This window comes from Cavia porcellus, unplaced genomic scaffold, assembly GCF_034190915.1.
Source record: "Cavia porcellus strain 051 isolate PalLab524CR breed Dunkin Hartley unplaced genomic scaffold, mCavPor4.1 scaffold_28, whole genome shotgun sequence".
Classification (NCBI taxonomy): domain Eukaryota; kingdom Metazoa; phylum Chordata; class Mammalia; order Rodentia; family Caviidae; genus Cavia; species Cavia porcellus.
The window spans coordinates 37918335-37945934 of record NW_026947511.1 but is presented as its reverse complement, the minus strand read 5'-3'; the positions used below and the strand labels follow the sequence as shown (position 1 = coordinate 37945934).

At 46.4% G+C, this 27600-nt stretch overlaps 2 protein-coding genes across 4 annotated transcripts in view; one reads left to right on the top strand and one right to left on the bottom strand.

Moving 5' to 3' along the window:
* The window catches only part of Pla2g7 (phospholipase A2 group VII), a 48731-nt gene extending 34357 nt beyond the window's left edge, over positions 1-14374 (bottom strand). Inside the window, exon 1 of one of the 3 annotated variants that reach the window (XM_013156530.3) lies at positions 14220-14374. The gene's annotated coding sequence lies outside the window, so the exon portion shown is untranslated. Of the gene's footprint in view, positions 1-2343; positions 2622-3062; positions 3214-14219 lie in introns of those variants that run through there. The other 2 variants (XM_005005287.4, XM_013156531.3) reach the window with 2 other exon arrangements.
* Positions 14375-26449, top strand: Ankrd66 (ankyrin repeat domain 66). Its single transcript, XM_013156632.3, has 6 exons — positions 14375-14881; positions 15381-15617; positions 17122-17183; positions 19378-19672; positions 21416-21644; positions 24600-26449. The coding sequence occupies exons 4-6, from the start codon at positions 19510-19512 to the stop codon at positions 24883-24885; spliced, it is 678 nt and encodes a 225-aa protein (XP_013012086.1). The 5' UTR covers positions 14375-14881; positions 15381-15617; positions 17122-17183; positions 19378-19509; the 3' UTR covers positions 24886-26449.
* Positions 26450-27600: the final 1151 nt, after the last annotated feature.

Sequence of the window (27600 nt, the reverse complement as noted above, 5' to 3'; positions counted from 1 at the left end):
CCTCTCCCTTACAGAGGTCCCAGCCAGCCCAAACCCAAGGAACTACTATGGCACAGAGAGCAAGAGACCTTACAGGTCCCAGAGTCGCTGTCACATTTGTCAGCATTGACCTCCAAACTTGTCGCTGCTCCCATAAATAATTAAGGAAATCTGGTACACAAGTGTATGTCAGAGCCTATCCAGTCATCAGGAGCTGAAACTTCACCACACCCACGGCTGAGGAAGGGCTTGCTGCTTCTACCAGAGTTATCGCGCTCTTGTGAGCACAAGTCAAAGTGAGTCAGGAAGGAGATAGGTTCGCCTCACGTGACAGTGAAAATGTGACCTCTGCCTTAGCTGGTAAATGGCCTCACAGCTCTTCCTTGACTCCAACACTTGGTCGGTGACTGAGGGAGATAGGGCACGAATTTCTCAGAGCAAGAAAATGCTTCTCTAAGGGAAATGATCCTGTTCAACTCCGGCCTCAGGCCAGCACTGGAAACTTTCTTTAACTCCCCATCTCTGCACTGAGCTTACCTGTATCTAAGACCAAGTCAAATCTGTCCAAGATACAAGAAGTTTTGATTGTTTTCCTTACTGCAAATATTCTAGTTTTCCCTAAGCACATTCCCCTTTCCAAATTAAGACATGCACTATTTTAGCATCTATGTAAGGTCATTCCATGATGGGTTTTAAGGGTACATTTTAGTTAACAGTTTCCAGTGTACAGGACAGAGCAGAATTTATATATATGATGAACAGAGAACAACCAAATAAATGATGTTTATTTGAATGAAGTTTAAAAGGAAGAATAAAAATTCAAAGAAACATGGAAGCAGTAACTGAGAACAGTAATGAAGCCTTCTGTTATATAAAGAGCATATCAATTAGCTTCTTTGCTTTTATGGGATAAGAGTGCCCCATGCAGTAATGTCCACCCCAGCTTGCAGCTCGGAAATCTGACAGAGAAAATCTCACTGTGTCCTCCTGACACCCCCATCTATTGCTGCCACCTGCACAAGGTTGACTTCAATAAACCTGGAACTGGCCCGCTTCATCCCCTTCCTCCAAATCTGTTCTCCACACTGTGCCCATGGTAACATTTAAACAAAAACCTGCATATGTGACGTCATCCCTCTGCACAGACTCTCTTTTGGCTTCTCACTGGTCTGATTGTGAAATAGCATGCAATCTTTGCAAGCCTTCACCTTGGCCCAGAGACTGTGCTGCCCAGTTCTGTAGCTCCTTGTGCCTCTGCTGGCTTCTAACTGTGCCTTGTGCCCCTCCTGTTCCCAGTGCTGTGGGGCCATCTCTCAGAGAAGTCTCTCTTTTAAAGCAAATCCCAGATGTCAGATCACTCTCATCTACACACACAAACACACACACACACACACACACACACACACACACACACCAACAGCATTGTGTCTCTGCACTTGGCTTTCCCTCAAAGCACTCCTCATGTCCTGAACTTAGCTTGTTCACCCCTCGATGATGGAGCATGGACTTCATGACAGTAGGGAACAAGTCTGTCTCACAGCTCTGGGCTCAGTGCCTGGCACAGAATAGCTTGCTCAGCAAACAATTTTGATGCTGAGGATTTTTTTGCACCCAGCTTCCAGCAGGAACCAAGCAGGTCGCCTGACTCAGAGAGTGAGCTTGTAGGGAATGCTTTCTTGTCCTCAACTCCTATGTGTGCTTTGAGACAATGATGAGCATGCATTTATCAGGCCTTATCTTTATGAGCTATGGGTCTCTCCTATAACAGGGATCCAGGTACCTGTGACAGTAGATCTCAGATGGTGGATTCACAGAGAAAGGAGGGGACATGCTGTCCATGACCATGAGCCACACAGCCTCACTGGATTCTGGAACACGGCCACTTGAGGGCTTCTATTCTGGGTCAGTGTCTGTCCCCTGGATACCTTGCCCTTTGGCTTTGCTTGTGTGGAAATGTCTCCTCTAGGGTCAGTCAAGGTCACAATCATGAACCACAAAAACAACCAGGCTTCTAATAAAACAGAGTACAAGTGACTGCATGATCACCTTCCTTCCCAAGAAATCTCTCCTTTTGAGGTGTCAAGGAGGAACCCAGATCCTCAAAGAGAGCTTCTCTGGCCTTCTTAGGGATTAGAGACCTAGATGGCCTTTCTGCTCTAGGCCGAGGGATTTCCTAAGAGATTAGAAAATCATAATTGTCTGCAAAAACGACTGTCACCTCAGATGTCCTCATGACAAAGCACAGGGATGCAGAGTTACACAGAGAGGAAGCAAGGAGTGGCCGCCAATCCTGGGGGCCCTGTTGGAAAGACCCAGGCACCAGGCAAGACCTGCAAGGGCACTCCTGGTGTAGGGGGCACTTACCCCTGGGGGATCAGGCTGATACTGGCTCCTGAGATGGGGGTGAGCCCAAGATTTGGCTCCAGTTTCCCAGACTGCAGCTCATGAAGAGTGCCCCAGCTTGGCATTCCCATTTGGGTCAGAAGGAATCGGGGCCATGCTGATTTGCTCAAATCTAAGCTCTCTTCCTTTCTGGCACCTCTGTGGCCTCCCGAGAATCTCAGGGCAGAAGGACACTCAAAGGAGAAGCTCCAGGAGGTCAGGAGCAGGACAACTGTCCTGCTTCCTGCCTTGCTGAGTGTTTGAAAACAGGAACTCCCTTGAGTCTGGGTAGAGCGAGCCTACTCCTGCGCTCTTATCTCCCTTCCAAAACACTAGAGGCGAGAAGGATGGCTGTGATTTTGTAATTCTGTTTCTACAGATGCTTGCGAGGAGTGGATTCCAGAAGAAGCAACCTTCCCCAAAAGTGTGGGCACATGCATGTGTATGCATGCACGTGCATGTGTGTAACAGACCTGTAGATAAGGCAGTTCCCGTGTCCTAGCTCGCCTGCCTGACTCAGAATCTTAGTCCTGAATTCTTGAGATCCTACCTTGGAGAGAGGTCCAGGAGTCCTTGCCCTTTCTGGTTCTAGTCTAATTTCTCAGGGCACTATGGGCAGCAGCCAACCACATCCACACCTCAGCTGTCACCCCTCAGTACCTCAAAGCCCCAGGCTCCCTTCTCACCAAACCCTTCCTCACCTGGGCACACGCCTAGCTCCTGGATGGCTCCCTGTGGTCCAAGCACGCAGCAGCCTCAGCCGAGCTGGTGCAGAGGGGGCGGAGGCAGGAGGAGCCAGTGGGTGTGCCTGTGCTCTCTGCCTGTCCCCTGTGTCATCCCCTGTGCCTGTGCCACTGTCATATGATGATGTTAACTCTTTCAGGAAGATGCTTAGAAGGGAAATAGCTGGGTAGAATGCAATTTCTCCTTTCAGTTCTTTGAGGATGCTCCATTCTGATTTCTATAATGATTGTGCTATACTTCCAATGACAGTGAAGAAGGATTCCTTCTCCCTACAGCCTCACCAGCACTTGGTATTATCTGATTTTTCAAAGTTAGCCATTTTTTCTGGGGTAAGATGTAATCTCAGGACTTTAATTTAGAGTTCTCTAATTGCCAGCTGAGGATGTAGAATTGGATAACAATGAGGAAATGAAAACTACCTGAAAATAGGGGTCTAGGTCAAAGCAATGGGCAAGTTGCCTGTGCACTTTTCAGAGAAACAAGGACGGGGGAATTTCTCAAGAGTCCAGTGTGTGGTGCAGATTTCAACTGCATTAAAAAAGAGATGAGCACAGGGAAGTAGTCTGTGCAGTCCACTGGAGCTTCTTCACATAGAGAAGATATAGGTTGAAGGACAAAATAAAAGATCATGGGAAACAGAGAGACAGACCTTTTGCAAAAGGGAAGGAGATCAAGAGATGGAGGAAGAGGGAATGGAGGGAAGGAGAAGAGAAGGAAAAACAGAATGAAGATGTCTTATGCACATGGACAAACTCCCCATGAGGACTGTAATCCTTAGGTACTACAAACATGGACTTATAACAATCAAAATATAAAGCCAACGTGTGTTCTCTTCAAGGCACACAGGCCCCTTCCTTTGGGTTCAGGCTGCCCTACAGGGAACTCTAAGCACAGCAAAGCCTGACTTTCACATTGAAAAGCTTCAAACCCTCTGTATCACAGCAGATCAGTACATCAGTCACCTAGGGGGGGTCTTGCTAAAAGTTGGCAAAGCAAGGTTTATTAGCCCTAAATCTCCCCAGACTATCCGAAGAATAAGGATGCCAGGAGAACAGGCTCACCAGGAGATTCAGCTGTACCCAGGCTCTCTGTTCCCTAAACTCAAGACTGCCTGGATCCCAGCAGAGCCTTGAAAGGCAATCATGACAGGGCCCTGGTTCTGTTCAAGCCATCAGGGTTCTTCCAGAGCTCTGAAACCAGGATTGAGATATGATCCATCTGACCCTAGCATCCACAGAACCCCACAAAACTCATTGTCCTCCTCCTGCTCCTCCAGCTGCCCCTCTTCTTCTCAGACTGAAGTGTTTGCTGTGTTTCTCCTGCTTCCTTTTATCAGGGTGCAGCTTGGCTTTTCAGACCTGTGCCCTCCTTTGTTTTCTTTCTTTCTTTCCAGGTGAAACTTTTCCCCATAAATTCCTGATGATGGCCTGCGATCTAATCTTCATTATCACTGATGCAAGGAGACCATGCTAGACAGTGACACCTCCATGCTGGCCCGAGTTCGTTGTGGCAAACAAGAGCATTTCTGAGTTTGGGAAGATGACACTGGAGGGGACATTTCTCCATTCAGTGGACTTGGCCTTACTTGGGGGTTAACTGAAACTCTCCTTCATGTTCCAATGTTTCCTCCTCAATCTGCTTCCTAATCACTTTTAACCATACACATGTAAAGCTTTAGTTAGAAACTCAGGGAAAACAGTTTGAAATTTATAGGTGGTACTATTAAAATTATGTATTTTTAAAGCGGTGGATTATCTTTTTGAAAGACACTGTAACTAGAAAGAAAACTTTCTGTATTTTCTTTTTACTCTAAGGATTCCAGCATAGGAAGGCATGGGTTCTAGCTCATTTGTATCTCTAATTAGTGATGTGATCTTAGGAGGTTCACTGTCATCTTGATTTTCAACTTCCTCATCTAAGAGATAATTAAAACAACCCAGAACTACTTTGTCAGAGGATATGCAAATAATTCTTGTGCAGTGCTGAAGGCAAGACCTAGTGCATGAGAAATATTTGTCCAATATGCAGTATCTCTAGTCAATAGTGTTTAAATAAATCTACATTGGTCTGGTGGCAATTTCCCCAAATTTCCTGTCTAATTCCCTGGGTCAAAAATATTCATAAGTACCCTAGGTCCTACCAAAGAGAAAGTGGAGCATTCCTACTCAGGCTGATCTCAAATTTTGGTGAAAATTTGGAGATTTTGCACTTGATACCAGTCCTGAAAATAAGTGTGAACTATTGTATTCACTTCTTTCACTGCTAGCCACATATTATCTCCTTTTTTCCTCTGATTTTTTGGGGGGTCCCAGAGAGGTGGGCATTCATTAGGCTGCTGCTCTAGCATGATGCCCAGAGTAGGCTGTCCAGGCTGGGCAAAATATAGGACGCTCAGTTAGTTTTGGATTTTTCATGAGCAAAGACCAGCTTAGCAGGTGTGATGTAAAATTTGGGACATACGTTTGAAAATTTGTTTGTTGTTTATCTGAAATTTATATTTAACTGGCTAGTTTGTTTCTTAACTGGAAATTCTAAGAAGTAGACTTAACAAAGAGTATTCTTCCCACTCCAAAAGGAGCAACTAACACAGAGAGACATGACAAAGTGAGTCTCAAGTGGGTTATGTCTCTGTTTTATGTAGTAAGAGGAAAAGAAAATAATGGATTTGTGTTCATAAGTTGATTCATTGTTGAGCTAAATCTTCCCTCTTCTTTCCTTTTCCCACTAACATATCAATGCTTCTTTACACTTCTATGGAAGTGAAGATGATTATTTAGCTTCAACCAATATCTTGAATGTAGTTATAATAATGTGTTTAATGAGTTTTAATTCAGCAAGTGTTGAATGGGGGCTGCATGTCAGGAACCATTGCACAGAGGAGAAAAACACAGCCCATCGCCTGGCATATAAAAAAATAGCAACATACAGTGCCTCCTTGTGCAAGGAAATGTAGAAGACTCTGTGAGTGTGGTGATTCCAGGAGATCATGTTCCTGGGAATGGTGTGGGAGACTAAGATGCCCTCACCCATGAGATCTAAGAAAATCTGCTCCAAGGAGAGGAGCAGATGGCAGCACTAGAAGCAAGTGTGCATAGGCCTAAGAAGTAGCCTGTGTTGACATCCATTGCTGTGACCAAATCTAAAGGAAATCAGCTAAGAAGAGGAAAGTTTATTTCCTCCTGGTTTCATTGCTTTCAGCCCATGGTGAGCTGGCTCCATTGCCCAGGCCCACGGGGAGGCGGACATCATGACAGAGGATGTGGTGTAAGAAGCTGCTCACCTCATGGCAGCCAGGAAGTAGTAACAATCAGGAAGCAGATAAAAAGGGAGGAGATGGAGAAGTCAGGGTGGGCACTGTAATGCTACTTGGAAGGGTAAAAATAAACAATTTAAATTCATTTGACTCATAGTTCTGGAGGCTAGAAGTCCAAAGGCATGACACTGACTTCTGGCAGGAGTGAGTGATGGAAGAAGGGCAGAAAGTGTTGGTGGAGCAGACATAGAAAGTGAGGATGAGCTCTTCTCTTTTATCAGTGATAACAGCATCAATCCATTCATGCAAGTGGATCTGTCCTGGTCAAGTAAGGTTTAAAAGCTTCACCTTTAATGTTCAAGTGCAATTGCATTCCAACATGAATCCGGGAGGAGGCTTCAAGACACAGCATGTTGGGAGCTTGACATCCGGTGTGGTAGGAGGCTTTCCACTGCACCATTGATTGAATACTGAAAAACAGGACAGCCTGCTGTCTCAGCTAGTTAGTACACCTCAGGGTGGAGCCAGCCCATGGGAAGTGAATTGCGCAAGCCTGAAGGTCAATATGGAGACCTGGAAAGGAGCTGCTTATATTGGAGGTGAAAAAATAAATTAGTACATGAGATAAGCTACAAGAGCTTGTGGAAAGCAAGCATGGATCCAGAAGAGAGAGCCCAAAATAAGTACCAGGTTCAGGGAAAGTAGGAGAAGGAAGAGATAGTGAGGGAAATGGTCCAAGATGAGTCAAAGCAAGGATGGAAAGTGGAAGGGAGAAGCTTGCAGAGACAAGAGGAAAGAACTTTCAGGGCAACTGTGATCGTCCTACTTAGTAAACAGTGGGCTGGAACAGAAGACAGTGCTTTGTAGGGCTTAGTGAGCAGGAGAGTCCTGGTGGCTTTTAGGACTGGTGGGCTAAGCCACAGGCTGATAGGAAGGCAGGAAAGCGGAAGAGCTCAGGATGCAAATGCAGTAATGCTTCCAAGGTATTTTCTGGAGAAAAGAAGAAATGAGGTGTGGTTATATATCTTGTATGAGAAAAAGGAGAGTAAAAACTGGGAATATTCCTGAGGATGTGGGAAGCTTTCTGATAGTTGGGATGCAGTCACTAGTCGTCAAATCCCACAAGTGCTGATGTACTGTCTTGGGGACATCTTCCAGTCCAGGAACAAGACCAAGGAAGAGAGTTACCTGGGCTTAGAAACCGGGAGAGCATACTGACTAAAGGTGAAGCAAAGGAAGGAACTGATGTTGATTTAAAAAAACAATTTTTTCTGCTTAATGTATAATATATTTTTTCTAGAGATCTGAACAGAAGAGAATAATGAAAATCTGAAACGAAACAAGTTTCCCTTGTGACAATCACCTCCTGCACTAATCCTTTAGCAACGTGGTATAAGCCTTTCCCACGATTTCTTGGGCAGAGTGGAGTGGGGACGAGGTAGGATCAGACAGACCTGGATGATCCCAGCTCCACCTGCTCTATGCCAAGGCCTTGGGCAAGTCCTGATGCCTTTAGCTACTCAGTTTCCTGGTCTGAAGGATGGAAATACCGTGATCTCCTCTTCCACTGGGCAGCAGTGCAGTTTGCACAGGATGATGCTTGCACAGGACCTAGAGCAATGGCTATGTACTCATGTGTGCTTTATGTCAATTATGCAAACATATTTGGGAAGAACTTAAAGGTATTGGGTTGGTGTGGAGAAACTTTACAGAAGGCGAGGGCAGAAGTGCAGAGGCACAATGTCCTGAAAAGTCCCATGAATTCAGGAGTGGAGCAATTCCAGGGGACAGCAAGCCCACCTTGGTCCCCTATTCAAAATGTTCCTGAAGTAAGGAGAAGCTATGGAATCTTTCATTCAATATTTAGGCATTTTTCTTCATATATTTCTTTGCCATTTGTATTTCTCCATTTAAGAAGTATCCATCTATCTCAGATGCCTGATTTGGGGTTGGATCTTTAAATTTGAAGGATTTGACCTTTTTTAGTTCTTTGTACACTCTGGGTGTTAGTACTTTGTCTGAGAACCAACTGGTTAAATTTCTTCCCAGTCTATGTGTTGTGTCTTCACTTTGTTGGTGATTTCTTTTGCTGTGCAAAAGTTTTTTAATAAAGTGAGATCTCAGCTGACTCTTTTTATATTTCCTGTATAACTGGGGTTTTGTTTATGAAGCCTTTGCCTACCTATATGTCTTCAAAAGTTCTACCTATTCTCTCTTCCAGTAGATTTAGTGTTTCTGTTTTAATATTTACATTTTTTATTCATTTTTATTTTAGTTTGGTGCATGGTAATCAACGTGGGTCTAGTTTTAGTTTTCAGCACGTGGGAAGCCGGTTTTTCGAGCCCCATTTGTTAAAAAAGCTATCTTTCTTCCAGTGAAGGTGTTTGGCCTGTTTGTCAAAGATAAGGTGGCTGAGTGTGTTTGGAGTTGTTTCTGCATCTTCTAATCTGATATGGAAAATGTTCAGCATCACTGGTCATCCTAAAGATGCAAGTTAAAAGAACACTGAGATTCCATCTCCCTCTAAGAAGAATAGCCATTATCAGGACATCAACCAATAATAAATGCTGGTGGGGTAGTGAGGAAAAGGAGCCTTTCTTCACTGTTGGTGGGACTGTAAACTGTTGCAACCACAGTGCAAATCAGTGTGGAGATCCCTCAAAATACAATAATTAGAGGTCCCATTTGACCCAGCTATTTTCTTCCTTGGTATCTCCCTAAAAGAATTAAAAACATCACACCACAGCCATGTATGAACACCCAAGTTTATAGCAGCATAATTTGTGATAGCTAAATCTTGGAAACAGTCCAAATGCCAATCAACTGATGAATGGATAAAGAAGATTTTTTTTACACAATGGAGTACTACCCAACCATTAAAGAAGGATAAACTTGAAATATTTCTAGGTAAAGGGATGGACCCTGAGACCATGCCTCTTAAGTGAAATAAATCAGATGCACATGTGTAAATATCCCATTGCCTCTCTGGTGTAAGAAACTAAGAGTATAAATAAGGGCCAAATATATCATAGATATTGTGAAATTGGAAGGAACTGTTCAAAAAGGAAAGGGAACTAGGGAAGGGGAAGGGAGGAAGGAAGGGAAAAAGTGAGAAACAAAGGATAAAATAGAAACAAAGCTTTGTAACTAAAGAGGGGAAGAGGTATTGAAGGGAGGGGAAGGGAATCAGGGAAAAAAAGATGAATCAAGACATATGTACAGATACAAATTCCCTGTGATGAATGTATATGTCTAAAGTTCCACAATAATAAGGAAAAAAAATTTTTAGGCAATTTCGCCTTGTATTTCCTATTGTCAGGTCAAGCTGTTGTCCTTCTTGACAGAGCCTGGTGCCCTTTGCACTCTTGGGTTGTGGGAATTTTCATCTGTGAGTGTTGCAAGAGCCTTGTTTGCATGGGTTCAGCACCCTTTGGTCCTTTGCCAAACAAGGATGTTTTTCTTTAGTTTTGTCCTTGGTAGTATCTCTGCTGACCTCAGCTCAGGTGTAGGCGGCCTTGTGCTAGGACCAAGGCATCCAAGTTCCCTTCATGGTACTCAGTCAGTCACCGGCCTGTTGAGTTGTTTATTTTTACACCCACAATGACCTTCCTTCCTCCTCCCAGTCTCCTGTTAATTAGGGCCCTCAAAACCTGTATCTTAGGTAGTCACAAAATGTGTTTACACAATCAGATAGGAAAATATTGCTGATTGCTAAATCCATGCATAATCTTTCAAGCTTTTCTCCACAAGAAGTTCTATCATCATTTCATAAGATAGTGCTAATATTTTGCCACACCAGTATACCACATCGATGACCTTAGCTTGCAACTTATTCCTTGTTAACAGTGGAAATTTGGGTTGTTTACAATTTATGGTTTTTGAGACACCATGTCAGTGAATATCCTGACAATTTAATCTTCATGCATGTTTCAAATTATTGTGTTATTACACAAGCCCAGAAATGGATTTCCCGGGTTAGAGCACATGCATTTCCCTTGGCTTCTAACTATTTCTCATGCATAGTACTCTTCTCTCCAGGATATATTCTGGGTTCTTGGGGTGAAAGTACTTCTTCAAAAGTGATGAACTGTAATCATTTTTCTCCCTGGAACTGCCAGCGCTCCCATGGCACAATTGCAGGAATAAAGCCCCGTGATCCCAATGTGGCATGAGTGTCCCCACAGCACTGGCATCAGCTGTCTTTTCCTTTAGGTCTCCACACTCAGTTCTGCTATCCTGGACCTCGTGTGGTGGATCTCTTTGCATATGGGATGCTTACTTGTTTGGGTCCGGACTCCGGCAGGAAACCTGAAGTGTGTTCGGACTCGATTATTTTATGAGTGTTTACCAAAGTGACTGTGGGCAGCCGTGGGCGCGGAATTTCAGGAGAGGTCAGTTTCTCTGGAATGGACCTGAGAGCCCTGAGCACCTAGGACCTGCAGGCATGACACAGAAAGCCATGACCAGAATCTTCTCAGCAGCCCATGGCAGCCAAGCCAGAAGGAAAATGTAGATTAAGTACTTCAATCCCATTTTCCATCCACCTATGAGCTCCTGCTGGAAACTGCGCTGTCCTGACAGGAAGCCAGTGGCCCGAGAATCCCCGGGCACTGTCCTCACAGCTCAGATAAGAATGATGAGAGTGGATCTGGTGAGTGAATCTTGGAGGGGCACATACCATGGCTCCTCTTCCAGGTCTGGAGTGCTTTAAGGCTGATCAGAGCATTTCGCATCGTCTCAGGTTTCATTTATTCACTGTCTTTCTCGTCAAACAGAATAATACCAGAAAGACAGCCATGATGGTTTGGCTTGTGTGAGCAAATGTGCAGTCAGCTGAGCCAGGATATCCCCTGGCCCATGGGAGGGGCAAAGAAGGATGTCTGGAAACAGAAGGCAGAAGGGGCAGAAGGGGCACAAGATACCAAGTCCCCAAGAGTCAGGAGCGAGAGTTACAGAGACCCACATTTCCCTTCGAGGAGAGAGGAAAGCCCCAGCTGTCTCTCTGCACAAGGTCTCTGGTGCTATAACCCTGTAAGCCTCCATTCTAACAGGTCCGCAGCTGCAATGTGTGTCCACAGCACATGCTGGGTCCCAGGTCAGCACAGTCCTTTTCTACTCTGACCCTGGGATGGTCCAGAATGCCAACCACGGGTTTCTTCCTGGCTGGAGTCCTTGAGTGCTCCTGCAGATGCTCTGTGGACACTGCTGGTGGTTCCATTTGCTTCCTGGTCTGAGGCAGGGGCCTGGAGCTTCCCTAGGGTCAGGCCTCTGATCTCAAGGCCACGGAGCCCTGAGTTTCCGCAGAGTCCTTATGATTCTTAACAGGAAGTAAAGAGGGCTGGTCTCAGGATGTGTAAGCTCTTGCGTCTCAGATTTGTTTGCAAACTACCTACACTTCAGGCTTAACTGATGGAGTAACATCCTGGGAATACCCGGGACAGAGCCCAGGGCTTGCCATGGGCATTACCAGGTCACCCATTTCCTGCTCATCCTCCAGGACTCAGCATCCTCTGCCCATCTCATTGTGAGCTTTTCATAGACACTAGAGTTGGCACTGTGGCACATCTGGGTGATGTCTCAACTTCATTCACACTTGCCGGTGGTCTTGCTTGACCCACAGGAGGCAGCGGGGCACAGCAGAAAGGAACAGGACCTGCACCCACGCAAGTGACCTGCCTACCCCTACCTCAACTTTCTGATCTGTCTGCTGCATAGAGTAAATAACTGCACCTCCACAATCAGTGTGCTACAGTGCTTAGAACAAAGCCTCTGTGGCTTACTTTATCACTGTCTTTAGAATCAGAGCAACAATAGAATAAAATTATTGTGCCCCAAGTCTAAATCAGCAGCAACCAGGGAGTACGAGAGGAGGTGGCAAAGCCACCGTGTGTACATATCCTTGTCCCAGGCCTGCAGTCTCCGGGCATCCATCGGGTCTTGGGAGCCGGTGGGATGGGAAACACAACAGGGACCATCAGAACAGTCTCAGTGCCACTTAAATCCATAGTTTAACCAGTGGCCCCCAGGGTTTTCATGTACAAAATGAGTTTATATCCCACAAGGCTCCAAATCTCTTTCTGATCTAAAAAGGACCTTGATTCTAGGAGAAAAGAAGTCACTCCAACAAGGAAGTTTAGACCCAATGCTGAGCCAGTGTGACTCAGATCAAAGACTGGGCACAGCCACGGCTCCCAGTGGCCCCCATGGCCTGTCACGGGGCAGGCAAGAGACTTTTCCATTGAGCTGTCACAAGGTCATCCCGACTGCACTGAATACCTCCATCCACAATGGCATGTCCTGTTGGCAACCCTTAACGCTTTCAGTGACTAAAGTAATAGCATTTTTATAAGATTAGGATCATTTTGACCTGTTTTTGTGTGACTTTGTGTGTATTATTGATGTCAAAATTTTAATGTTTTAGCATTCAGAATATACAATAATATTTTGACCATTGAGGAGAGACAGTTTTTTTTTAAGACCCTGGGGGGCAGCTTTCTTTGGACTTACAGGAGAACCTGGGCTCCCCTCTACCTGGCAGTTCTGGACTTGGGGAGAAGTGAGTTGGCAGAGATCTTTTATGAGGGGAAAGAGCCACAGATGCAGGTGTGAAAGGAGAAAGTACCCTTGACATGCGTGGCCTGCGGATGGGAATGGCGCCCCCTCTTCCCTGCTGTCACAGCTGATCCCTCTGCTCCTTATCCCAGAGACCTCTGTCTTCTCCTTTTAGTATTAATAACTCAGCAAAAACTCGTGCAGGGAAACCAAGTTGAACTGTACCTGGTATGGAGCTTACAAAGTGAAGACACAGCTCTCAGTGGAGCCAGGCTTCTCTGTGCCTCCTCTGGCTCGTACCGGACAAACTAACTCCGGCTTGTCACCATGGTTTCTCTAACCATCTCTCCTCCAGAGCTTCCCGCCCTGCTGCCCGGCAGGAACCTCCTTCACCAGTTCTTTGCTACCAGACCTCAGAGGAGGAGGCTGGTGGCTCCTCTAGCACGTGCTGCCCTCGGGTTATCTTACACATTCTTACAACCTTAAGCAGGGGCCGGGGATGCACCTGCCTTGTAAGCCTGCAGTCATGAGTTTGAGCCCCGGTACCAAAACAAAACAAAACAAAATACCTTAAGCATTACCCATGATCTGGTGATTTCTGAATGTCCATTTTTAACTCCAAAACCACAAAGCTCTGGACTCTTACTACACAGGAGCTGAATGACTCCTGTGTATTTCACACTTGTTTCAAAATAGAGCACACGATGTGTGTGCTCTCCCACTACCCAGCCTGCTTCCCATCGTTTCCTCAGTCCCTGTCCTTAGCTTCCAGGCTCACCCTTGACTGTGCTCTTTCCCTCACTACTCGTGTCCAATCCACAAATGACTCCCGCCAATAATACTAATCACTAACTTGGGTTTCACACACTTCCCTCCATCCCACAGTCCACCAGGCACCACCCCCAGCTGGCTACAGACTTTTGCAATAGCCCCCCTCAGTGTTCTGCTTTCTGTTCCATTTCCCTCACTCTATAAATAGTAGCAGCCAGAGGAACTTGTGAAGCAAGTTCAAGCTGCACTGCCTTCTTCTTTGTTTAAATCTCTCAGTGCTGCTCTCTGTGCATGGGACAAAAGTAACTCCTCATCCCACAGGTGCCCTGGATGATGGAGCCCATGTCTGCACCAGACTCATCTTCTCCTCCACACCCCACACTCATAAACCAGCCAATTCCCCAGAACCCTTCCCAGCAGCTCAGACACCTGCATTTCCTTCTGTGCCAGGTCTCAGCTTAAACATGACCTCTGCTGTTAGCGTCCTCCAGGACCAGCACCGACAGGCACTTAAGGAAGTGTTCAGGAAACTGCTCACCTGTAAGAGGCTGGAGCGTCCCACACTGGTGTCTGCAGGCTGACAGCTGGAGAAATCAGTAGCTGCTCTGTCCAGGAAGCTGAAAACCACAGGACACAGGGGCGGGGAATGCAGCCCCAGCCTGAGACTGAGACCTGGGAGACCCTGGCGAGAGTCTGGTGCCTGGCAAGAGTCTGCGTTCAAAGGCTGAGGAATTTGGAGGCTTCTGTCCAAGAGTGAAAGCAGTAGGGACAAACGTGCCCGCTCCAGAAGGGTCCGGTTGGTGTGCGCAGGGTCGAGCTTCCCTCCCCTCCACCACTTTACCCTGTCAGGGCCCCTGGTCCTGCAGATGGTGCTGCCCACATTCAGGGTGGATTTTATCACTCAGTGCGCTGAGCCACATGCCACGCATTCCCGGGAGCAGCCTCACAGACACACCCAGGAGTGACTTCACCAATTATCCAGGTGTCTCTTAATCAGCTAAAGTGACAGCCAGGATTAGCAGCTCCCCAGGCTGTCATAATCCTCCCCACTGTTCATGGCACTTGCAAAGGTCTACATGCACACATGGTTTTCTTGCATGTGATCTTACAGGTGTTCTCTGCACTGCCAGCTCAGAGATAGGAATGACTGTCTTATTCCTTACAGGGCCCATACTGCGATTGGCATGTGCTTGGAGAAAGGTAGGGAGAAGAATGGAGGGAAGGAAGGAGAGGGCAAAGGGGAAGAAAAAGGAAAAATGGGGAAGGGAGGAGGAGGGGGAGCAATGAGTGGGGAGAAGGCACTGTTTTAAATCAGTAGCATCATAAGTAGAGATGTCCACTTAGAGCTCCATAGCCAATGGAAGCGTAGCCAATGAGAAGCATCTAGATATACTATGGCTCTTCTGTTGTTTAAGTATCTGCCTCATGGCAGGTGCTTTATGAATTATTTCACCTAACTCTTTTTGTAGCCCTAAGCAAAACCATTAAAATTTCCTTTTAATCTTTCAGAAAGAAAAGCAGCTCTGCAAACTTAAGGAGCTTGCCCCAAATCACACGCTGGTTCTCAATGTGAGAGGTCCAGGCTGTCCCCACTGCTCCCTAAAGTCAGTCTCCAGGGTTTAAGTGACAAATGAAAATAGCTGAGCGTCCTCCTAGGACTGTGGCTGATGACCCCCGGCTACTCATTAATTTTTGTCAGTTGCTATTTGAAAGAAGCCATGAGGAACCTCCACATCTGGACTAAAATAGGACATGGAGTTCCTGCAGGGGATCCATGGGAAGCAGAGCGATGACCTCACCCCACCTGGCTCCTGGGCAGCTGATGGTGATTGGCGAGTTCGCCTGAGAAGGCGGGATCTGTTTCCATGGTGTCAGCACAGCAACAGTCCAGGCTAAGGCTGCCTGCAGCACAGAGCTCTTGGAGGTCCCACACACAGTAAGTGACTCTCTATCACCCCTTCCTCATTACTGCAGCATTTACAGAACACTCACACTCTGTGCTCCGTAAGTTCAGGTGCGCGTGCCAGAAAGATGGAAATGCAAGCCTGTGTGACCAAATTTATAAGGATTGTAAAGGAGCGTGTTTGCTAAATTTCAGAAGTCAGTGCTAGGTTAGTGAACACAAGTGAAAATAAAAATGCAAACAAATATATGCAAATATGCCTTTTAGAAAGCCTTTCTACTTTTAAAAAATAGCTTTCTTTGTATATAATTCACATGCCATAAAGTCAAATCTATTTAAAATATACCCCTCAGTGGCTTTAGCATTTTAGTGTTGTGAAACTATTACCCAGAAAAATCTAATTTTAAAACATTTCATTGTCCCAAAAATAAATCCTTTATTTACCAGCAGTCATGCTCCATGCTGACTCTCAATCCAGCTCTAGGCAACTAAAAAATCTATATTTTGTCTCCATAAATTTGCATTTTCTGGGCATTTCACAAAATGAAAGCATACAGTATGCAGCCCTCTATGACTGACTTGATTCACTTAATGTGTTTCAAGATTCATCTATGAAGTATATACCAGTACTTCATTCCTTTCGATCACCAAGAAATATTTCATCATTCATATGGATCTTCCACATTGCATTTATCTTTTTGTCTGTGGACGGATGATTGAGATGTTTCTACTTTTTGCCTGTAATGAATACTGATTCTATGAACATTCATGCACAGATACTTATGTGGTTATGTTTTTGTTCTATTGGACATAAATCCCACTGGAAGGTTCACACTTCTAAATTTCAAAACTTACTGTAGTAACCAAGATTATAGTGTTACTATAGCTCAGCACAGTTGCACATGCTTGTAAACCCAGCTACTTGGAAAGCCGAGGCAGGAGGAGTCCAAGTTTGAAATTAGCCTGGGCAACTTAGCAATATTTTGTCTCAAAATAAAATTGAGATAGAGCTGGGGATAAAGCTCGGTGATCAAGCACTTGCCTAGGTTGTGGGAGAGCCTAGATTCTCTCTAGAATTGCAGGGAAACAAGAAGGTTGTGGTAGTCCTAGTCCAAGAATTCATATAGAGAGCAATAGAATAGAATTGAAAGATAAGAGTGAATCCTTACTTTAATGCTCAATTGCTTTTAACCAGTGCGCCATATATAAAACTTAACTCATCACAAAGTCATGAGGTCGATCCCCAGAGCCAAAAAATAAAAATAAAAATTAACTCAAATGGGTCACAGAACTAAATGGAAGGCTCAGTTCAGTCTCAGAGGACATAGTAACAAATCAGTGTGAGGTGGAAAACTATCGTCTTCTTTTATGTGGAAATATCTAGTTGTCCTTACGTCACCTGTGGAAGGCATCAGTTCTCCCTCAAACTGTCCTGTCACATGAGTTAAAATCAGAAAGCAGAGTCCTCCACTTTTGTTCTTTTCAAAGTATTTTTGGCTATTCTGGCTCCTTCAAATTTCCATATAATATTTTTTAGGATCAGCTTTCCAGATTCCTGGAGATACATTTTGCTGGCCGGTGGAAACTTCTAGTTGAATCGTAAGTCGTTCATAGGAAGTTGAATGATCTTGTTGGTATGGACTCAAATGTGGGTGTACACAGCAGGGGGAAGCATCTGCCTGGATGCAGGTGTCCTGTGAGACAAATGGGGAGGCTCAGAGGCTGATCAGAGCAGCGCTGTGGCTTTCCATGGCTCCTGCAGATTAGAAACACTGGTATATTTCTTTACTTTATGCCTAATCAGAGTCTACAGAATAAGGGTTTTTTCCTAAAGCAAATATGAAAATTGAAGCAGATTGGTGCCATTTTATGGTTATCTCATGCCGTGTGTTCAATAACCCTTTGGACTGAAGACGGGATGTTAGGGTTAGGGTAAGGGTCAAGGTTGCGGTAATCTCTAACTGGTTAGATGTGTTAAGTTCATGTCTCACAAAGCCAAAGAATGAACCTGAGGTTAAAGAAGATGAAGAGAAGAAAATCTTTTAGAGAAATCTCCTGAGAAGTAGGAAGGGTCCTGAAAGTGGGTTTCCACCCAGGGTCTTTGTCTAGGGGGTTTTTAAAAGTAAGATCACCCAAGTTAACTTGGGTCAAACTGTAATCAACATAGGGTTGCAAATGCAGTCAAGTAGCTAATACTGATCTAACAGAAAAGCCAAGGTACGTAGCAAGGCGGAGGAGACAGAGAAGAACCATGGCATTTCTGGAAGGGGTAGGAGTGAGGGTCAGAGTGTTCCCATCCTTTAGCTATGGGCTTGTTACACTACTTCTGAGAGCAGATGGAGTTAGTTACAGCACAGCTCCGAGCTGTTATTTATCTGTGGCCATGGGGTTTCCGTCAGCTTCGCCCTTGACCACAGGCCTGGCTGGCCTCATCTCTGTCCTGATTCTTATCCCTTTCTAACTGTCACTATGTAACTAAGCTGTCTGCTGTATTAAGGTTAGGGTTAAGATTAGGGCACAGGGTAGAGAGACAATGCTATGAAAGCGTGGAAAGGGAACCAGAGCTTCTCGGGGGTCTGTTACGTATGCAGGATCTTAGACCCCATCCCAGAACTACAGAGCCAGTTCCCAGGGACACAGCATCCCCACAGGAGCTTAGTAGACTAGCAGGTGGCATCTATGTCCACAACCAGATCTGGCTCATTTTGAGGAGGCTGGGCCGTGAGACCCCGGGAGTTTCTGTCCCCCAGCCAGCTGGGAAGCACTAGGGCAGAGAATACAGTGGCCTGCCTGCTGGCTAAGTCTCTTACCCAAGCTGTTTGGTTCTCTGCACCTCAGAACACCCCAGCTGAGCCCAGGGACAGAAGCACCCAGGCCATCAAGGAGGGCAGGCAGGGCTTCTCCCTCCTGTGTAGACATTGTTTTAAGGTTCTAGGGAATAGCTATGATTTTGTCTCTTGGCATAAAGATGTTAAACAGCGGTGATCTTTGGTCCACACTGGGGACTCTTTATCCTTGTCTACATTTGGGATCCTCCTATGTCAGTCGCCTACCTGACTCCTATTCATCCCTCTGGGAGCTGGTTGAGGTCTCTTAATTCCCAGTCTTGGTGAATTCTTTCTTTCCGTCCGCTGGGCTCCTAATGGCCATGTCTTTTGATTTCTCTGGGTGTCCTTGAACTGCAACAGGACAGATCCAAGGGTGGGTCATAGAAAGAGGATTGCTGGCCCCACCAAGTGTTTCAGATTCAGGGGTCCAAGGTTTTGGGCATGAGCATTTACTCTTCTGGGCTGGGGTGTGATGGCACAGATCTATAATTCCAGCATTCAGGAGGCTGAGGCAGGAGGATCCACATGAATTCAAGGCCAGCCTCAGCTACATAGTGAATCATAAATCCCTGGTGATACAGCTTTGTCAGGTTGGCTGGCCTTGGGCTCACTTTGTAGTCCAGGGTGATCTCGAACTTTTAGCAATCCTCCTGCCTCAGCCTCCCAAGTGCCAGGATTACATGAGTATGCCACCATCCTCGGCATCTGGCCTCTTCTTGAGACTTTGAGATCAGAGGCTTGAGATCAGAGATGTCTGCAGGGGCTGAAGCTCAGGTGGCCTCTGTCCCTATTCCTATTTTCTTTCTTTCTTTCTTTATGGGGGGCAGTACTGGGGATGGAACCCAGGACCTTCACACTGAGCTACCACACTGGCTTTTTTGTTGTTGTTTTAATTTTGAGACCGTGTCTCTCTGAGTCACTATGCTGCCCAGGCTGGGTTCTAATTTATAGTCTTCCTGCCTCAGCCTCCCAAGTAGCTGGGACTACAGATGTGTGCCACCGTGCCCAGCTGATACAGAAATCTGAGGAAGAAATCTGGCAAAGAATAAAGAGTGGCCATAGAATTTCCGAACAGAGTGTCTCTCCTGCAGTTGGTCATGGAACTGACCAAAATGTCAGACATGACAAGGCTCCACCAAGCCGTGGCCGTGGGGGACTATGGCGCGGTGAAATGGATTCTGAAGAAAGGCCTCTGTGACCCCAATCACAAGGACCCCGACTGGAACGACCGGACCCCACTTCACTGGGCTGCAATCCGAGGTGGGCAGTTGTCCTCCCGTCCCCATCCATGCGGTGCCAGTCTGCTGGCTGCGCGATGGGAAATTTCCCTGGAGCCAAGTGGGGCAGGTCATCCCCAACATGGCGACATGCTGGCATAGCCCACGGGGCATGTCGTTGACTGTCTCAGCCTCAGTTTATTCTCCAATATGACAAGAGCCCTGCTACTCCGATCCCATGATGGGTGCACAGGAAGAGTGTGGATATATGCAGCGTGATATAACAATACATCGAATGCTTACATTTTAAGATTGACCACAGTAAAACACTCATCAGCTTTAACCCCCTCAGGATCCTTGCCTTGCTCTGCACACATCCATCCCCGGCTCTTTCCGCTCTGCACGACAGCTCCGGAGTCCTCTTTCCTGAGCGCATTTAGTTATGCTGTCCTGCCTGTCTTGATGTCCCGAACTGATTCAAAATGTTTCCCTTTTGTGCTTATTCTGACCTTGGGGAAGAGCCAGAAGTCACACGGTGCCAGTTCTGGTGACTAAGGAGCTTGAGGACACACTGTCGTGTTTATGCAAACCTACTTTTCCTCTGGATGGTGCATGGCAGCCACATTCACTGTGTTATTGATTACAGCTTGTAAAGGCACTCAGGAAATAGGACTATCAGAAATGCTACCAGGTGTGACAGGAACCACAGGGTAGGTTTGCTCAAAGCGAAGGAGTGTTTTGTGAAGGATTCCTAGTAATGTGTCTTTTCCTATGACACATTTTTTACATTTTCATTTCAACATTGTTGCTTTTTTACTATCCTATCACTTACCATGCCCAGCATAGTCTGCTCTGTGTCAAAACTGGTCTTCCACCCGCTTGTCCCCAGTGGAAGTGGAGAAGGGGAAAACTTTTTGTCTCATCGTGGGTTCCCCCTGCCTCACACAGCTTGCTGCAGGATCGAGGGCCACTGGAGGATGGGAGGGGGTGGGCATGAACTCAGGCTGGACTTGGTAAGGGCTTGGTACTACCATAGAATCATAAGCGGCAGAGTTCTGTGATTGGCTTTGCTTCATAAATATATGCTTTGACTACCACTGTGGAGAATGCATCCATGCATCTGCAGAAAGCAAGATTATTCACAGAAAGCTTTCTTGGGAAATCTGTAAAATCCAAGCACAAAGGATTGAAGACTGTGCCCTGTTAGGGCACCTTCGCTCTGTGCTGGGCTCTCTGCTGAGTGCTTTGTGCCTGGATTTCACCGGCCCCCTGAAAGTATTCTGTCAACAAGCAGTAGCAGCTCTCTATCTACTGAGAAGGACACTGAGCCACAGATGCTGTCCTTGACCATGGTGACCCTTGCTAGGCCATGGTGCTGTGAGGATCTGGACACACAATCAGGTTAGAAAGCCTGTGGCCTCCAGCTGTGCAGCAACAAGGGTGCTGGGTTCTAAAATAATCATTTTGGAAAAGAGTCCTGAGACAGCTGAAGGAGCATCTTACTGGTGCCACTATGGGCGGATGTAAGGGAGTCCAGATGGGCACAGGGACAGGGGCAGGGACAGAGACAACTGAGAGGAATTCAGGAGAAGCTGAGGGACTCAGGTCAGGTGGGGATGGGGTTCATGGGCGAAGGAGGCCCTGAGGGGGACACTGAGAAGGAGAAGAAGCATGTAGACACCTCAGCAACTGATGTCTCCCTTTTTTGTGCTGTCAGGATGACCCTGACTTTGGGCCACCGGGTCGCTTTCCTATATCTCATCCTGTCCTTCCTGGTTCTCCCAAGGGCACATGGAGGTGCTGCATCTCCTGCTGGAGCACGGAGCCAGGCCCTGCCTGGTCACGGATGTGGGCTGGACCCCAGCTCACTTTGCAGCCGAGTCAGGTCACCTGGGGGTCCTCAAGGTCCTTCATGCCCTGCATGCCGCCATCGATGCCCCTGACTTCTTTGGGGACACACCCAAGAGGATCGCACAGATCTATGGGCAGAGTGCCTGCGTGGCCTTCCTGGAGATGTAAGTCTGTCTCTCCCCAGCTCCAGCAAGACCAAGAAGCAGAGCCCATGGCCAAGGTCTTCCCAGTCCATGGTCTCTGGTCATGATGATGCAGTGAAGTCCAGCCAGCTGACTCCTGTGTGTTACTAACTTTTAAACTGAATTATTTTTATTAGTTTTTCACTTGAAATGACCAGTTTGAGGTGAAAACTATAATCACCTATCACTTTTGATTATACAACATGTGTATCTGATAAAAGAATTAGAACAGGAAGTTGAAGATAAGTCATGGCCCAGGATTAATGATCCCTTCTTTAATGGTTTCATCAGAGACCCTGAAAGATATTCAAGCTAGTTAATCAAGTGAAGTCACTTTTCTGGCCCTCACTTTCCTTGTATTTTAAATGAGTTGGATGAAGTAGATTTCTCCTTTTAAGACTCTTCTAGCTTTTAAAGCTTACCTATTCATCTCTGAATTCCCTACCCAACAAGAACTTGTCTAGCTGGCCCTCCTAACTGTTTTCTCAGTCCATCAGTTAAACTTAATGAAGTACTAGGTATTCACCAGCAGTCCCATCACTGGGACAAAATCCATGACATGCACAGTTTAAGAAGGAACTTGAAATGTGGGCTCACGGTTTCAGTGGGTTCAGTACATTAGTGATTGGCTTGACAGTGGAATCAACGTGGCAAAAGGGCCAGTGGGGGAAAGAAGCAGTCACAGCAGCTAAGAAGCAGAGAGAGGGAGAGAGAGACAGACAGGCAGACAGAGACACAGTCTCCTAAATCATACTCCAGTGATCCTCCTCTTCCAACTAGGTCTTACCTCCTAACACACACCCAACTATGAACTCATCACTGGTCTCATTCACCGATGAGTTTAACACCCCATGGTCCAATGACCCCCTAACAGCCCAGTATGTGACTTTTTGGGGAGCTTTTGTATCTAAACAGTAAGAGTCTCAGTTAAGAACTTGATAGTCCTAGCTCTAAAAAGGAAATACAATTTATCAATTTATAATTCCATGGAGTCAGCAAGTAATTCATCCAAGCAGAAGTTGCATATGAGAGTGTACGGTTCATTGCTTGCAAGTAAGTTTGGTGAGACACTAAATCCATGGTCAGGAGTAGTTTGTTGTGAAGGAAGCATGACAACAACTTCCTCCTAAAGTGAGATTTAAAATGCAGTTATTGTCAGAAAGTGAGAGCCAGGTATGGTGGCACACTTCTGTGATCCCAGCACTTGGGAGGCTGAGGCAGGAGGATCTCTGTGAGTCTGAGGCCAGCCTTAGCTGCAAAGTAAATTCATGGCCAGCCTGGACTACATAGTGAGATCCTGTGTAAAAACAAAAACAACAACAAAAAAGGAAAACCAGTAAAGTCTTGCCTATAACGAGATCACTTGTCTATAGAAGTAACCCAAGAAACTCTCTTAAAGGTGGTGTCACCCATTAAAAACATCCAAATCACAGACCTAGGCATTAGGAGGCAGAACCTGAGGGTTGATCACATTTCCTTTCCCTGGTCTCTGTCCCTTCCCTATGCTTGGTGACCTCTGTGCACTGTGGACAGTGGATGTTGTTCCCTGCACTTCCAAATCTCTAACACACCCTGGTGTGACCGTCATTCCCTTATCCCGGCAGGTCCTAGAGCCTTGCACTGTTCTTTGATTGTCAATACCTGCTGCCATTCACCTATTTTCTTTCCTGATCTATCGCCTCCTGAAGGCTTTCGCTGCCCCTGGACACCATAGAGAGTGACTGCCACTTTCTTCCAAGGCTCACTACTTTCAGCCTTTACCTTTCTGCTGAATCCCGAACTGGGGTGCATCTCTGTATCCTCCTCTCCTATGCTTGGACACCCAGAGAAATCTCACAAAAATAGCAGAAGAGCAGCACCAGAAGGCTTAAGATGTCTTCTCTCTGCCTCAGAGCAGGCCAGCCGTCTGGTCCTATCCTGCTTGCTCAGGGGCCATCGCAAGCTCCTGTCACACCTCAGCCTGCATCTCCTCCCGGAGGCCAGGGGTGCACGGTTCCCCACACCTCAGCCTGCAGACCCCACACACCCCACTCAGTTCCTGCTCCTCCTTCGGTTAGAGTAGCATCCCTCCATGTGGACCTTTATAGCTTCATCAAGCCCATTCTGGCTGTATTCTTTGTTAGACTTTTACTCTTTCTCTGTATTTTTGAATTTTTTTTATTCCCTGCCTGCACTTTTTTTTGGCCCATGAACATGTTCAAATGGAATTCATTAAACAAACAGAAGGTTATGGGCTCCTCTCAACCTGCTGTCTTCTCGTCCCTATGTTTCTGAGCTCCTTGGAAGTATGGTGTCTGCTTCCCTCTCTCTAGATGCGCTTTGAGTCTTTGTACTGACACAGCTCTCACCCACCCTGCTAGGAAGCTCTTGTTGCTAAACCAGCAGCCTCTTCTCAATCACATCTTCTTGCCATTAATTCCACATGAATATTTCTGAAACTCCTACTCTACCGCTATAGTCTTAGTTTTTTTGCCCCGGACCACCTCCCATGATTTCAGTATGGCTTTTCTCAAGCTCAGACTTGTGACTTCCTTGCATGTAAAACATGGGAGTAACTGCACTTTAAGAAAGAGCAGCTGCTTGGGGCTGGGGATTTAGCTCAGCAGCATAAGCGCCTGCCTTGTAAGCAGGCAGTCGTGAGTTCAATCTCCGGTACCGATAAAAAGGAAAAAGACAAAAAAAAAAAAAAAAAAAAAAAAGAGCAACCCCTACTCTAAGCTGTTTTTGAGTCAGTCTACTAACACCTCCCTGGGGTCCAGCTGGCCTGAGTTTGTGTAGTGACACCTTTCTGGGGTCAAATCTTCCTTACTACAAGTCATGCAAGCAGTGTCCTTGATGTCCCAAGGCCCTTGGGTGACTGTGGACGTGTACTGACTTAGTCTCCCCTTCCCTCCCGGCCCTGTGTAAAGTCCCCACCTTGTGTCCTTCTGTCCTCAGGGCTGAGCCGCAGTGTCGTGCCCACCGCCTGGCCGGGCTCCCCCAGGATGAGCGTGACCCCGACTGGGATGCCGGGAAGAGCCGGCTGCAGCGCTCACTTCGGTCCGCAGCACCAAGCACCAGTAGGGAGGAGAGGAGGCCACTGTGGGGCGCGGCTTGGCGACACCCGGGGGCGGGGCTGCTGCCTTCCAGGGACCCTGTAGCCCACACCAGGGGTCATAGAGCACCCTCTGTCACCCAGGGGCCTGGCAGCAGTGTCCTTCTGCAGCCCAGCAGTCAGAGCTGAAGCCGTGGGGGACCGGAGGACAGGAACAGGTGCCAGCTGTCAGCTGCCTGTGTGTATCTCCAGTAATGGGCACCTCCGGCCTCCCTGCCCCACTCTAATAATGGGAATTTGGGGACCAAAAGGTTCTCCAGGATGCGGGGAACAGTGGTAAAAGCAAAATTCTAACTCTCCCACACCCTCTGCTCAATCAGTCCATCAAACCTTCCCTGCTCTCACAGCGAGGAGATCAGGACATGGACACCTGCATCTCTGATTCCTTCATGGGGCAGGAGCCACACAACCAGAACAGGCTCTGTGACCCTGATCCCCGGGAGGAGGAGCAGGGCAGCGACCAGCTCAGTGCAGGAGAGCTGAGCCCCAGACTGCCGAGTTCTGTCTCCTAACTGATGAGAGAGCATGCAAAGGACTGCAACCTGTGGTTTCAGCTGCACATTTGAGAAAATTGGAACCCAGATCCAATATTTCCGATAAAAATACATCAGCTGAGTTAAGGTGTAAAGTACACATTGGGTGATGACCTTTGTACAAAAACATGCAAAATGTTCCTAACAATGTTTATCATTGATTTTTGGACATGGTAATACTTTAGATATTTTAGGACTGAACTAAATTTATTATCAAAATTAATTTTTGCTCTTGCTTTGCACTTTTATAAACATGGTTTCTCTTCTGTGAGACCCAAGACATAAACAAATAGCAAAACAAAAGATAGAGAATAGGGAGCGGGGAGATAGATCTGTCTCAAATGGGAAGGGCACCAAGACAAGGGAGGGGGCAGCGGGGAGGCAGAGTGGGTGAAAAAGCGTAAGATGCGTCATGTGTGTGTACAGGGCTGCACAAGGCCTGGGGACACTGCATACTGCAGGCATGTACAAGAGGAAAGGAAAGGAAAGAATCAAGAGGTGGGTGGAGCAAGGGGAAAGGGATGAAAAGGAATCAGAAGAAGCCGCCATGTTGGAACTTAGGCGGCTGCGCAAGAAAGCAATTTGCCTGCCCTTTTGGTAAGCGCCCTTGGCACCAGCCAGGAGGAGAACTAGTCAGCTGTTCCCGTGAGCATACTGGCACGTGGGCTGAGAATCAAACATCCCCTGCACCCACCCTCAGCAACTGGGGACAGAGGTCTGAGCATCTCTTGGATGACCATATGCAATATAGCAAATTACAGGAAGCTCCTTCTATGTTCTGTTTGAAGGTAAAGATTGCTTTCACTGTTTTGTTTTGTTATGATTGTTTTGCTCTATTCAATATTCTCTTTCAGTTGGTTTTATAGTCTGCTTTTGGTTTGATTTCGCTATACCTGATTGAAAGGACAACTATTCTGAAGATAACGAGATATACTATGGTACCTGTTACTGTTATCCCAGTATCCTGCTGTGAAGTTCTGTTCCAATGTCACTACATTGTCTCTGTTGGCTTTATTTTATCTTGTTCTGTTGTATTTTTACTACTTTCTAAGTGAAATTTTTTAAAAAAGGAATTAGATTATTTGCATACTCACCACTTCCCACAACATTATGTACTGCAAACACGTGCTAATAAAAGAATCTTACAAATTAGAGAAAGAGAGAGACAGCTCCAGTGTTTGAAATTACCTCTGTGGCTTGCATTGCATTTTCACTCACCAATAGCACTGCTTTTGAATTCAGACTATACTTACAGCCTCTGCTGGGAGATGGGTCTGCTATTACTAATTTCTCTAAGCCAATGTCTTCAGCTACCAAAGATCTTATACATTCAGCGGCTGCTTCTGCTAATTCAAGGTGTAATTGATTTGAATTTTCTAAAGTAAACAGTGCTTTAGTGTAGGGAAGCAGAATGGAGATAGAGGATGCCCTCTCTAACACCCCTGTCCCCCAACACTGGGCCTCCTTCTTCACATCCTGGGACTCAGAGGGTGGTTCCTGGTCCCACAGAACAAACTCTGGAAGACACTGACTCCAGCTGGTGAGCAAGATTCTTCCCCTGAGAACCGGAAAAGAATATTTTGTGAGAGACAGCAACAGATAATGTCAGAACAAAGGAGAGGCTGATTCTGCCACAGGACAGAGGGAGTGAGAGGGGCGTTCTGCAGAGAGGAGAGGAGACTGAGGCAAGAGATGGACAAGGAGAGAGAGAGAGAGAGAGAGAGAGAGAGAGAGAGAGAGAGAGAGGAGACAGAGAGACACAACTCACAACTTTCTAGGTCTCATTTTTGGCTCTTTAATCAGGAATCTGTGAAATTCTGTTTTCATGGTACTATTTCACCTTCTAGTATATTAAATTAACACTTTTCTTTGCAACCAGACCTTTTGCTAAATGCACTAGTTTAACAGATGGGCTCAGGAGTCACGCCAACCTAGGTTTTATTTTCCTCTGTGAATCGGGCCAGACTTCCCTCCCCTCCTGGGTTGCTGTGATCCAGAACTCTCCAGCTGGTCCACACGTGGCCATGATTCCATGGCACAGGGGAGCTCAGCTTCCCTCTAGGAATTTCAAGCGGTCCAGGGATGATGCTCTTTATAGGTCAGGTGAGAATGAGTGACCCTTGTCTGGTTTATGTGGATCATCGCCTGTCCTCCATTGGCCAGGAAGACTGTGTGAGAGACAGTCTCACTGATGGGCTTCACCATTTGAAGAGGACACCGTGGTGGCTTCCCTGCGTGGAGAAGTTGGTGGAGTGTCTGAGCACCTTTCCTGTGATTAGATCCAACCTACACAATGAAGCTAGAGGACAGG

What these genes read in the sequence shown, in the direction of transcription:
- Ankrd66 (XM_013156632.3), top strand. Translation starts at nt 19,510, where the DNA reads ATGGAACTGACCAAAATGTCAGACATGACAAGGCTCCACCAAGCCGTG. An exon ending in TCACTGGGCTGCAATCCGAG is followed by an intron (nt 19,673 to 21,415) that starts GTGGGCAGTTGT and finishes GGTTCTCCCAAG; the next exon opens with GGCACATGGAGGTGCTGCAT. An exon ending in TGCGTGGCCTTCCTGGAGAT is followed by an intron (nt 21,645 to 24,599) that starts GTAAGTCTGTCT and finishes TTCTGTCCTCAG; the next exon opens with GGCTGAGCCGCAGTGTCGTG.